The 13,665-nt window shown below is 38.4% G+C and overlaps 1 protein-coding gene and 1 long non-coding RNA gene across 2 annotated transcripts in view; both read left to right on the top strand.

Moving 5' to 3' along the window:
- LOC129203340 (uncharacterized) overlaps positions 1-6,510 on the top strand; it is a 429,251-nt gene extending 422,741 nt beyond the window's left edge. Inside the window, exon 4 of the long non-coding RNA XR_008575985.1 lies at positions 6,408-6,510. This is a non-coding gene — a long non-coding RNA (uncharacterized LOC129203340). The remainder of the gene's footprint in view (positions 1-6,407) is intronic.
- A 4-nt stretch (positions 6,511-6,514) lies between these two features.
- Positions 6,515-13,665, top strand: part of CDH12 (cadherin 12) — a 162,259-nt gene continuing 155,108 nt past the window's right edge. Inside the window, exon 1 of the mRNA XM_054817707.1 lies at positions 6,515-6,823. Coding sequence (XP_054673682.1) covers positions 6,593-6,823 — 231 coding nt within the window. The 5' untranslated portion in view covers positions 6,515-6,592. The remainder of the gene's footprint in view (positions 6,824-13,665) is intronic.

Raw genomic sequence — 13,665 nt, 5'->3', positions numbered from 1 at the left:
GGAGATAAAGGAGTAAATGTTTTGGATCATGTTAAGACCCCAGTAAGTTGAGTGTTTTCTCAGCAGGTAGCACCACTGACAGTTACCTGGCATGGATTCCAGATGTTACACTTACCAAATAGCTTTTGTGGCTGCAGAGGTGGGACTTGCTCAATCACTCTGTTGAAACTCCTCCAACTTGTACGATGGAGAGATTGAGAATTACTATCCTTGGTAGTTTGAGGTTTCTAATCTGTTCATTTGTAATCTCCCTCCTAACGCCCATCTTGGTAATATCAAGTAGTTCCTACCCTGACTAAAAAAGACAAGGTGAAAAAAAGGTGGAAAAAATGAAGAATGACTGTTATTTCCAAGGTGTCTAGACAGGTTGTGAAGTTCAAGAAAGTCAAATTCACAAAGATATATGGACATCTAGAGTCTAATCAAATGGGAATTCTTTAACTAAATACCTTTGAGAATACTAGCCTAACTGATTTGCTTAAGGTCAGAGAAAGACAACATCAAGGTGAGAGAGGAACTGATATATCCTTTTCCATATCCTTCTACAGTTCCTTTAACCGCAATATATATCATCTCAAATGCTTTAGCAGTTAATTTTAATATACACTGACAGCATAGACTTTTTTTTCTGTGTTGTTGTTTTATTTTCTTATTTCAAGGTATCGCAGAGAAGTGAGGTTAGACGATGAGCTATTACAGCATATCCACAGTTAGAGATCTTAGCTGGCTTTCCCTCTGGCATGGATCAACCATTCTACAGTACTGCCAAGTTTTTTCATACCTCTTTACGGGTAGGAAGATGGTTGCTCTACATTAGCTTTTGTTTCACACAAGCAAAAGCATTCTCTATGCTGATAGATTTATGATTAAGGTGGCTGCAGAAATGTTCCCACCGTCAGTGCATAATGGATACTTTGTCAGTAAGCAATTTGCCTCCATTCATGGAGGTGCAATTATCAGCTTTGCTGGACTGAAGACGGTTCTAAGTGCTTCATGAAGCTTTAGTGTTTCTTCCTTGTCTGCATGTGACAGTAGCACCTCTGCTGCGTGATCGAAGTAGATACTTCATACAGATCTGCACTGGTTTTAGCTGGGATAAAGTTAATTTACTTCATAGTAGCTTGTAGGGTGCTATGTTTTGGATTTGTGATGGAAACAGTGTTAATGCACTGATGTTTTAGTTGTTGCTGAGCAGTGCTTACACAGTGTTAAGGACTTTTCTGCTTCTCATGCCACCTCCCCAGCCAGTAGGCTGGGGGTGCACAAGAAGCTGGGAGGGGACACAGCTGGGACAGCTGACTCCTACCGACCAAAGGGATATCACATACCATATGATGTCATGCTCAGCAATAAAACTGGGCAGGTAGAAGGAGGAAAGCGAGTACGTTCGGAGTTATAGCATTTGTCTTCCCAAGTAATGGTTATGTGTGATGGGGCCCTGCTTTCCCGGAGATGGCTGAACACCTGCCTGCCCGTGGGAAGTAGTGAATGAACTTCTTATTTTCCTTTGCTTGCACATGCAGCTTTTGCTTTCCCTATTAAACTGTCTTTGTCTCAAACCATGAGTTTTCTCACTTTTACCCTTATGATTCTCTTCCCCATCCCAGTCCAAGGGGGAGTGAGGGAGCAGCTGCATGGGGCTGAGCTGCCTGCTGGGATTAAACCATGACAAGATCAAAGACCATTTAGAGTTTCCTTACAAAGACTTCTCTAAATCAGGCCTTATGTGCATACTAGCGACTGCAGAGGATGTATGGCTGTCCACTCTAGACGGGATAACCTTTGCCAAGCTTGGTAAGGTGATTTGTGTCTGTAGTGCATTGGGTCTCTCTGATTAAGGGTTATTGCAGCAGTAATGGCATGTATAAGTTTTGCTATTCCAAAAACATACCTTTGCTCAGGCTATTTAGATTAATGGCAGTACAATCCAGGTCAGTATCAAAATTCTTGCAGGAACACCTTTTACACTGTATTTTGTTATTCTCAATAAATAATCTTAGTAGTGACATTTAACTCATCATTTGAATTTCATGAGTTTTTAAGCCTGCAGTTTTGAGGACAGAATAAATAGGATTAAGATTTCTTAATGATGGTGTTTTAACAGATTCTCCATGCTTGCTACTGGGTCACTTTTTCAAACTAGGGAAAAGAATAAATGTAATCTCAGTGTATAAAAGTGGTGGGGGGGGTAAGCACATGCAGGTTCTCCCTCTGTATCTCTCTTCATGGGTTAATTAAGTCACGCATAATGGTACATAAATCCATACAAAATAGTCTGAAGAAATGACTAGCAACAGCTAATCTTGAAGAAAAGAAAGATCTAAGAAAAATCTGGCCTTCTGTATTTTCATATTGTATGGGGAAGAGATGCATTGAGAGTGCATGTCTGTGCACAGCTCTTACTAGGTAAATATATCTTTATGGGCATCAGAGGAAATAATTCCTTAAAAAATTTAGGAAATATAGTACCTTCCTTATGGCTAAATGTTCTGATTGGATTTCTAAATCCTTATCTCCTAGCCCTCATAACAGTTTTCCAGGCAGGGGTATATGAGGGTGCTAGATTTAAATGTTTAATGAGCATATGACAACATAAAAACTCCAAGACACATTTAGGCATCCTGGCTGGAAGACTAAGACATAACTTAAAAAGAAAATGCGAAAGAATAAACACAGACTAAAATAAATATCAGCCTTAGCCTTTGAATTGCTGTGCAAGTTCCAGCTGTGTTATTAAATATATTCTGCCAGGCCACTTCCACCAGGCTTCCTCCAAAGCCAGCAATGAAATACTGGGGAAGAAGAGGCGGCAGGGGGAGACCCTTTGCCTCAGTTTCCTACTGCTCGAGGGTTACCCAGCAGCAAGCTGGAGTGGTTCTCTCGAGTGCCCAAGTACTGGATTCTTAATTATTTGCCCTCTAACTGCTGAGCTATAAATTTAAAAAAAAAGAAAAAAAAAAGAGAAAGAAAATTCTTCATGGTGAACTCTTTTGCGGCTGACGAGGGCATCTGTGCTGCAGTCCTGTACTGCACCACCTATTAGCCTCCCATTTTTCTCTGACCCTCCCATTCATCAGCTTTTTGAAGCTGTAGGGAAGGAAGCAAGCACTGGCGTTGCTCTTTCCTGACTCTGCAGCACGCGTTCTGGAAGGCAGTCTGGGAGACCGACAGAGAAGGGGTTAAAGTGCTCTGTGTTTTGCACTTGGTTACTAACCTTCCAGCCAAGGGGGAATTGTTCTCCTTTCATTGAAGTCCTTCAATCTCTTTGCATTACTTTTGGTGCCGTATAACATTTTAAAAGCTCCCTGACTGACAGACATGGCCGGAGGCAGAGCTCTGCTGGGAGAACTGTAATGTACAGAGCCTCCTCAGCAAAGAGCAGTGGTATAGCAGTTAAATTGAATACAGCGTGATTTTGGGGTTTGTGAAGCAGTGCAGCCTACCCCACCACTTTTTTATGTTGTTTATTTCCAGCTCCCATCTATGGCTGGGCAATTCAAAAGGATACTTTGAGTTCTTTGGTTTTATTTTTTTTGCTATGTTTCATTGTTACTATGATTTTGCCATAAAAACTAGGCATGCACCCTGCAACCATGAATCAGGAGAGGCACAGGAGTTTGGAAATCTTGGAACTGAATTATGGATGAACACAGTCTGAACCTGATGTTATATACCGTTGAATGCATTGAAGAGAGAAGCACACCAAGTCATGTGAACCATTAAATAAAAAAGCTGCTAATAGAAATACGTAAGAAATATGTTGAATGCAGTTCTCTGGTGTGATAGGGTCCTGTCTTAAAGTTTCTTTGCTGGAATAAAATCCATAGAATACAAATGGTAATGCAAGTGGGAAGTTTGTACCCATTGTACCTCAGAATATTTTGTTCTAGATGAAAAAAAAATGAAATGTCTTGAGAGAAAAAAAAAAAACCCTTAGAAAAGCTTTTTTTATTTAAAGGTTCATGAGCCGGTAGGAGTACTTCCCTCATTTTTAATCCTTTCTGAAGGTAGAATTAAAACACTCATTTAAACTAGATACCATTTCACCAATTTTTTTACTTTCTTTCTTATTAAAAACTAAAAGATAGCCTTTCTAATCAGAACAGAAAATCTTGCCCTCAATTTAGAATAGGAAGTGCAGTTATTTTTCTAGGGTGTTGTTTTGGGGTTTTTTTCTTCAAAATTTGATAGGTATTCCAGGCTCCCAGTTATAAATCCTTTGTATTTAGATACTTCATCATGTACCTAACAAATAAGAATTTCTATGTTATTTATTGTTATGGATAGTAATAATATTATTCATAAGGAAAATATAACCTTTGGCAGTGTTTGAAAATGAAAAATATATATGGTTAGGTACTTTACTGTTTCTTCTCTGAGGTCCATATTATGTCATTGATTTTTAAGCAGAACTCTTTATTGATTTAGCAGAAACTTCTACTTAAAAATCAATGACACAATATGGCCCTAACAAAGTGCTGAATTCCATAGTGATATAAATTGTATTTTGGGTTGGTTTTTTTTTTTTTTATGTAAATGCATCCATCCTAAATCCTACAAACAGTGTTTCTTGTACCTGACAACCAGCAGACCGTAGAGGAGGCTGGCGCTTCATACCTAGATTGTAGGTCTTAATGAGACAAGGTTATTAATTCATTCTTAAATCTTGAATCCACAGTGGGATTTAAAATGTGTTAGTATAGAACCGTGGTTTATGGAAATCTTAGTTGTCAGAAAACAACTTCGATCCCCTTCTATTCAAGTTAGTGCAAGAGGCAGCCTGCCAGTCATCCACCCCTATTGAAGAACCATGGAAGAGAAAGTGTATTTGTTAAACAGATGTCCTGGGCCTTATGAAAGTGTGAGGGTTCAGTTTTAACACCGACATCAGGGACAGCATAGGCAAGGATAGCTTCATGAAAGCCATTAAGCCATTTTCTCTATTAAAAGAAAGATCAATAGCTTGGAAGAGTGGGGAAAAATAAACACGAAAGTCTTCATGTTGCCTCAGTACTTACTGCTGCCCACCTGAAAATGAATGTAAATGTGTTATTGTTTATCGCCTAATTCTAGAATAGCCGCATTTATTTCAGCATGGATTCTGTAGATTTAGCAGTCTTCGTGGTGTCTTTATTGGAGGCTGGGTCACAGCATGTTCAGATAGCGTGGGTGCTCATTTTCACCAGTTTATATTGCTGCTGAATTTGGCGCAAAGTTGCACATGACAGCTAGAGCTACATTTTATTGAACTTGTTTCATATTCCATAATATTTAAACATTTACATCCCTAATATTTAAATATTTACATCTTTTAGCACTGTCATTTTATTAATTGTAGGCAATGAATCAGAACATTTCATAAATACAAAAAGAAAGCACCTCTCTTAATTATACTGTGGCTAGAAAACACAGTATATTTTCCTATCTGTCTTTCTGTTAAAATGGTCTGTGCTGGTATAAACAGAGCAATGTGAGAGCATAACAATTCCTTTAGGGTTTGGGGGTTTTTTCTTCTTTGCTGATGGCATTTGGCTGCTACAGGGATCACCACAGTTTTAATTGTCACCTTGACGTGATAGTTCCGTCTCAGACCTGTAGTTAGTTAGCACTGATTTATTTTTAATCTGTGTATCTGGCATTTGTCAGTATAAATAAGTATCACTGTCTTATCTTAGTGGCTTCTGTGTTGTTTCATTTTCTACGCTGACTGCAGTTCTACCATTTTCTCCATATATCAGGAGTGCATTTTTTAATGTACTTTACAGTAGTCCTGAAGAACACAGCTATCATTTTGATACAAGGCTTGTCATGGGAAGAGAATGCCACTCATTGACTTCATATTGTGTGTTGGCAGCTTTATGGCATTTACCTGTATGGGCACTATTTCCCATTTTTTATTTCCCATAGAATTCATACAAATCTATCCTCCAGAGTCCAAGATTCACTATAAACTTTGTCCAAGTCCACCCACAGACAGAAGGGGATGCTTCCAAGACGCTTTTCTGGCAGGGACAAGCAGCTAAGCATTCCTGCTCTGGACAGTAGGATGGAAGAGTGGGTCCCTTCTTCCCCAATACTTTCTGTATAAAACCAGAGTAAATTATTTTTTACATCACTGATGGGTAACAGCTTTGTCTGATAACTGGGTGATAAAGCAAAAGCTACGGGCCTGTCTTCAGACAGACACAAAGGTAATGCTAAGCAGAGCAAGAATGAGCTATTCCTGTTAATAACTTTACAATGCTCTAGAGCAGCTCAGCGCTACAATCAAAATAGCAATCCCTTTTAAAACTGTGATTCCTAATCTTTTTCTCTGTCTGTAGAAACTAACTAGGTGTGAGAATTTTGATGAACGTTTCAATGTAATTTTATGTAATTTGATGTTGCCATGTAAATCTCTTTTATAGGTCCCTTTAGATGGAATTTAATGCGGCAAAAACCTTGTCATCAGAAGGATTAATGCCTGCATTAGCATTTCCGCAATAAAATCAGAAGCTAAGTGGTGGAGGCCACAGACACCTCAAACCTGGATTCCTCTGCTCTGCATTAAGTGCTGGAGTTTTTATTACTTGCTGTAGGGAAGCCGTTGCCAATGCTTACAAGGAACTGCTTATCCCTGCTTCTGTGGGTCCTGTTTGATGGAGGTCTCCTAACGCCACTGCATCCACAACCACAACAGACTTTAGAAGCAGAGCCAAGAGAAAATGTTGTCCCAGTGCCAGGGAGGAGGTCATCTGCCCAGCGAGTCAAACGAGGCTGGGTCTGGAATCAATTTTTTGTGCTGGAGGAGTACATGGGCTCCGAACCTCAGTATGTGGGAAAGGTAATTTTTTACTCTTTCTTTAAAAGTTGAAATGACACAGACAAATAGTAAAATGTGTTATAAATGAGTACCTGTTTCTGGTGGGGCATATCTTCTTCAACTGACAGTAGTTCCCTCTGCTCATCCCCTTCACCGTTCAGCTTCTCATATAGCCACTATAGAGGCTATTATTATTTTTAGTGCACAGTTTTATAACATTTACTTTCCACCATTGTATGTTTGTCTTATTTCCTTATACTTGGTTTTGGAATAAAACAAACAAAAAAAAAAAAAACAAAAAAAAAAGGGAGTTCTGAGATAAGTTTGTGGTGCACAACTAACTTTAATCGAGTCTACTGTAATAGCATACTTGATTTTTAGCAATGAATGTCAGACTGATCTCAGAGATAAGATTTAAGCCAGAAATCTCTAGCCCAGAATGCAGAGTCATTTCTGTGATCGGTATGGTTACTCCAAGTCAGTTTTCAGCTAATGAAGATACCTGCTTTTTGCTCTGTTATCTTATGCCTCAGTATCATTTGCTTTTATTTCTGATGGTTCAGATTGTTTTCAAGTATTTCTAATATGTTTTATTGCTTCATAATTCAAACTCTTGCATTATAGGTTTTATACTCTAGGTGCAGACATGCACACTCACACGTGCAGAGAATTTATGCAATTCTCTCTCTCATTATATGACCACTATTTCTATAATAGGGCACGAGTAATTTGATAGCCAACTGTTCTAAGGGATGTGGGGGGTGAACTTGGATAATAGAGTTTTCAGAAAGGAAAGGTGAAAGCGAGCCCTGAAAAAAATAGTAGCACAGTATATAATTGGATGCTATGTATAATTTTCAGTTGAAGGAAAGGTCCTTATTCAATGAAAATAAGAGGTCAGAGATTAATTTCCTGGGTCCCCAAATGCCACTTCCCTAGACAGTGAGATTCAATTTTGCCTACCATAAAAATGAGGCATCATGCTTCAGTTTTTACTTCAACACCATATTTTAACTTTTTTTAATGTAAAAACTGGGAATGTGGGTTTTTTTTTCTAAATATGAATAAAATTCACAGAAAATTAATTTTCCCTCCTACCCTTCCAGGAAACTATTCTAAGTAGAGAATGTATAAATAAAACAGCAGAAGACTACATGTGGTTCACTAGTTGATTTGACAAACCAGCCAAAAATGTACTCAGATATTACACATGTAGACGTTAGTGTTAAGTACTAAAACATATTAGTCAAAACAATTTACAAAGCAGTATGTTTATATCATAAATATGATGCAATGAGTTTCCTTTACAGTCTGAAGAGAGGGGGATCACATAATGAAAAGTTGCATCTTTGTGACACCCATTTCATGCAAATTACACTTTCTCTAACACATATCTTTGTTCTGGCCACCCGCTAAAGATGCAAACGAGGACTCTAATCACATTCGATGCTGTAGTGCAGGCAACGTGATTGCTGTGCTTTTTGCCTCAGAAGACAGAGATGTTATTGCTGCACCACTGTAAATCATTAGTCTTTATTCCTTTATGTAAGATACTCTGGGTAGTCATTTAGGGTCAGTTCTAAGCTGCCAAAATAATATTAATTTGCACAAAATTGACTATACTCGATTCATTTGAATATGAGCTTATAAGTAATTTCAGAACTAATGGGATATTTTCATTCAGAATAACACCTATCACATCACAGATTTACCTGGCATGTTTTTAACTCTTAGGGCTTTTTTGAACTGTTACAAGTTGTGGAAAAGACACTTTTCAAAAATGAGGAAAGATCTAATTGCAGTGTAGTACATGCAATAGTGCTGTTTCGTGACAGGATATCATATACCACTGTTACCTAATAAATAAAGTATGGAAAGATCTTGGTGGTGAAACACAAAATAAATTAGGATGCTGAATTAGTACATCAGTAACATTAAGTCAAAAAATCTGTTTCCAGAATAATGCAATTCATTCCAGATGATAATTTTTTTTTAACAATATTTATTACCTGGTTAGCATCCTTTTGATGTTTATTACAACATTTTATCTATATTTAACTACTTGCTTCAATATACCTGAAAAAAGAACCTGCCAGTTTTTGGACAAGTCTTCTTTGCCTGATCTCTTAAAACAAACAAGCAAACAAACAAAAACCCCCAAGATGTAAATGTTAGTGTTTTCCCTTATTTTCCACAAAGCTCTCAAAGAAAGTAGAGCACTGAATGGGAGAAGTTCTTTAGAGAAATTGTGCTTTGAAATCCAGATAGTGAAAGCCATGCTTAATATATATTCAGACTGTTATTAACATACTGAAATACACTCAAGAGTGGCTAATCGATATCTTTAGATCTTATGTAACTTTAAAAATCACAGAAAATTTTTAAGGTACAAAATGCAATTGAGTTCTTGATTGATTGCAGAAATAAATTTGGTTTATATTTACGATAATTTAGCTTTATTCCAAAAGAATATCTTTTCAAAGTAATTATCTTTAGAATATTCTTGTGCTATATTTTCATAGAATCATAGAATCATAGAATCGTTTTGGTTGGAAAAGACCTTTAAGATCAGCAAGTCCAACCGTTAACCTAGCACTGCCAAGTCCACCACTAAACCATGTCCCTAAGCACCACATCTACACATCTTTTAAATACCTCCAGGGATGGTGACTCAACCACTTCCATGGGCAGCACATTCCAGTTCTTGATAACCCTTTCAGTGAAGAATTTTTCCCTAATATCCAATGTAAACCTCCCCTGGTACAACTTGAGGCCATTTCCTCTTGTTCTATCACTGGTTACTTGGGAGAAGAGACCAACACCCACCTGGCTACAACCTCCTTTCAGGTGGTTGTAGAGAGCAATAAGGTCTCCCCTCAGCCTCCTTTTCTTCAGACTAAACAATCCCAGTTCCCTCAGCCACTCCTCATAAGACCTTCACCATCTTTGTTGCCCTTCTTTGGACACACTTCAGCACCTCAATGTCCTTCTTATAGTGAGGGGCCCAAAACTGAATGCAGCACTTGAGGTGCGGACTCACCAGTGCCGAGTACAGGGGGACGATCACTTCTCTGGTCCTGCTGGCCACACAGTACAAGCCAGGATGCTGTTGGCCTTCTTGGCCACCTGGGCACACTGCTGGCTCATATTCAGCCAGCTGTTGGCCAACACCCCCAGGTCCTTTTCTACCAGGCAGCTTTCCAGCCACTCTTCCCCAAGCCTGTAGCATTGCATGGGGTGGTTGTGACCCAAGTGCAGGACCCAGCACTGAGCCTTCTTGAACCTTATACAGTTGGCCTTGGCCCATTGATCCATCCTGTCTAGATCCCTCTGTAGAGTCTTTCATCCCTCCAGCAGATCAACGCTCCCACCCAGCTTGGTGTCATCTGCAAACTTACTGAGGGTCCAGATCATTGATAAAGGTATTAAAGAGAACTGGCCTCAATACTGAGCCCTGGGATCTCCCTGATTAGGCAGGACTGCTGATAAATGATGGAAAGTGGCTTTGTGAGCACTTCCACAAGCTCCCTGAGTACTCATGTGTTTCTAAGTGGTGTAGGAGGTCTCTAACCATTTCCCCTTGGATTATGGGGCCTTCATTCTTCTCCCCATCCCTGTCTTCCAGCTCAGGGGGCTGGGTCTCTGGAGATATGGTAAAGTGCAGGATATTTCACGTGACCTGAAATCATAGGGTTTTTATCTTCTTCTTCCAGCCATGATAGCCAGACACAATATAGTGACATGTGCATTGGTGTTTATATTATAACTGCTACACTAATAATGTCACAGTAATTTATAAATAGGAGTTTAATGTGTCTATTAAATCAGCTGGCAATTTCACTAAACAGTTATGGGTGTGTAGTTAATTTTGGAAGCCACCTGTAAGAGAACACAGATTTACAGCAATAATGTCAGCTCTTATTGACCAATGCACTTAATTCCTTTTATGTCTGTTTTTAGAAGACTATCTCAAGAAGTGTCAGGTTGCAAATCAAAATATAGCTTAGAAACTGATGGGGATTAGTCTAATTCACAGTTAGAGATCTTGAAATAGTGCTTCATGTTGACACATTAAATCATTTAACCCGAATATTAAATAAAAATTTGGAAATCCTCTGCTTGTATAATATGGAAGATCCGTAAAAATCCATCAGATTTCAAACAAAAGATAGCCCCCTTTAGTAGACATCCATGTAAGAAGACCCAGGCTAGAAAGCAAAATTGATATATAGTGTTGCCATGTGACCCACAAAAATTGAAAGGATGCTGGAAGGCTTGCTGTAAAATAAGGCTTGCGTATATACTTACTTTGCTGTGCTTTATGTGTTTTCCTGGTCCTGTGAAGCTCCAGAAGGCCGGGCAAAACAGCATATATATGAATTAAGATAAAAAAGTTCATGATTCTTTTTTTGTGCCAAAGCTCAGTCCTCACTGAATGGTGACAGAAACCATCGGAGTAGCAGATTTTCAAGCATGGCCACATCCCAACACAGTTTAGAACCATTAACAAGGTAGCAGTTTTAATTGCCTTTATGCAGGGGTAGCTTAAGGGCGTGCAACCCCATCAGAACTTACAAATCTTGCTGTAACCTTTCTTTATTGTTGTGTTTCAATAGTGACATGCAGAGGCAGCATAATAAAATGAAAGTTCAAGAGAACAAAATAGACGAGAACAGTATAGGTTCTTCATTATCAAGATAATACTAATAAAAGTTTTATTTGTTATACATGTAGCATACTTCCATTTATGTATGTGTGCCTTTGCGTTCCTAGTGTGTAAATGCATTACGTCTTTCTTGTGTTGTACATCTGCACCATTGCTCTTAGCAAGGAGCTGTCTTGCTGGCTGTCCTCAAGCTTGCAGAGACAGGCATTTGGCAACGTGCACTGCACATAGCATAGAAAAACATCGCAAAGTCCTCTTTGAGGTAAAGGCCATTTCTCTTCTGTTTTCCACTGTGTAAAAACTAAATATTCTCAGTTTGCCAGATATTATCTTACTAATAAATAACCTATATGTTTTGGAACATTTTGTTCTTTAAACCTCTGTTACATTATACATGCTCACATACAAACTACTACAGATATTTTTTGTTATGATACCCACCAGCTGAAAAATATAATACTCACAACTGCCCTATGGCAGTACAGGGTGCACGTAACAGTATGGTATTTTTCATCTGACTCAGTCTTGAGAAAGCCTCATCATCTTCAGGGTTTTCCCCATGTATCAAAGCAGAAACAGTGCTGATTTGGAGGAAGCAGAGCTCTGTATCTGTGACCAGAACGAGTGCTTTTCTGAAACCTAATAATTTATCCTCTGCATCTGAAATATGAGCATAGAACTCATTTATGCATTTTATAGTGGATAGTTTTTAATATAATTAAATTAATGTTGACCATCTTCCATCAGGCTTAAATCAACACCTCTTTCTGAATGCACACTCACATTTTACAGTTATTTTCCCTCTCGAGGGAGTGTCTGGATGACAGGTCAGTCGGTGAAGGAAATTTTGCGCTGCCTGTGCAGAATCTGTTCTCAGACAAACAAATTTACAGTGCTGTGGCTATCAGTTTGGTGTTATTCCAACCCCTACAATTCTGTGATTCTGTGATTCAAAAGCACTGAGTTAACTTGAAAGAAAAAATAAAATTAAAGGAAAAGAAATACATGAGGTGAATTTGAAAGCTACTTCACTTTGAAGGGGAAAAAGAAGATTAAATCTCTGTTCATAACTGTACCCTGATTAATCTGATTTTTTTAAAACAATATATTTCTGCTAGATTTCTGCTAAAAGGGTGACAATAATATTTCATTTAAAGCTGTCATAAGCATTTTTTCATAGCTTATCAGATTCTATGCCCACAACTGAAGTGACAATACTAGAGGAAACCTGTATATCATTTCCATTAGACGTTTGCACAGTGCCATCTTCAAGGAGATGAGAGTTGTTTCAGGGACTGCTGCTAGTAATGTGTTAATTGACTCCCATGACGCAGGACATCACAGTTACTCATTTCTGGATGATTTTAATATGAAAGCTCTTCCAAATAGTATTTATAAGAATGAGCTTGTTCGGTACATCTTTAACCCACAGGAATTCATATACACACCTCTGTCTGCAGACATCACAGTGAAATTCTTGTTAGGCCTTAGTGGTCCTTAGATGATAATTTAAAGCATGATCAGGCATGATCATGTTAGCCTGGCTTACTAAACTGACTGACTGAGTTTATACCATGCACATTTTCAACTAAAAGCATTGTCACAATTTATTACAGATAAGAAAATTGATGAGGAGAAATGAAACAGTAAAAAAAGTGTAAGAAGAATCAGAATGAGGGCAGAAGTCCGGCCTTCTTATCCTGCTGTGTTGAGCTGAGACCTTTGTCTCTCTCACTTATGTCTGGCTGGTGAAAAAAGTGATGACTTTAAAAGCTTTGCATCCTGTATATTGCATAAAGTATGTGAGACACAAAGTAATTTTGACAGCTGCACGTGAAAGTGTGAGAAGGAAGTGGAACCATGGAAATGCAAAACTCCCATAAGCAAGTCGGACTTGCATTTGATGTTTACTTTTGCAAGCTTGTCTTTTTACAAGATGTATAAAGACCTAGTTTTATTGTCACGTGTAGTAGAGACGAGCAACTTAAAACATTTCTCATTGATCTAGTGGCTTCACTTATTTATTGATTTACTTAGGGAGCTCAGAGTGGGAAAATTAGAAGCAAAAACCTGATAGTAGCAACACCTTTTGCCCGTGGTCCTTGCGTTAATGAAAATTATATGAGGTATTTGGAGATGAAACAAAGATGATAGAAATCATAGAATACCAGGTTGGAAGGGGCCTCAAGGATCATCT

This window comes from Grus americana, chromosome 2, assembly GCF_028858705.1.
Source record: "Grus americana isolate bGruAme1 chromosome 2, bGruAme1.mat, whole genome shotgun sequence".
NCBI lineage: Eukaryota > Metazoa > Chordata > Aves > Gruiformes > Gruidae > Grus > Grus americana.
The sequence above is the reverse complement of the archived record's forward strand: the minus strand, read 5'-3'. Positions and strand labels throughout refer to the sequence as shown.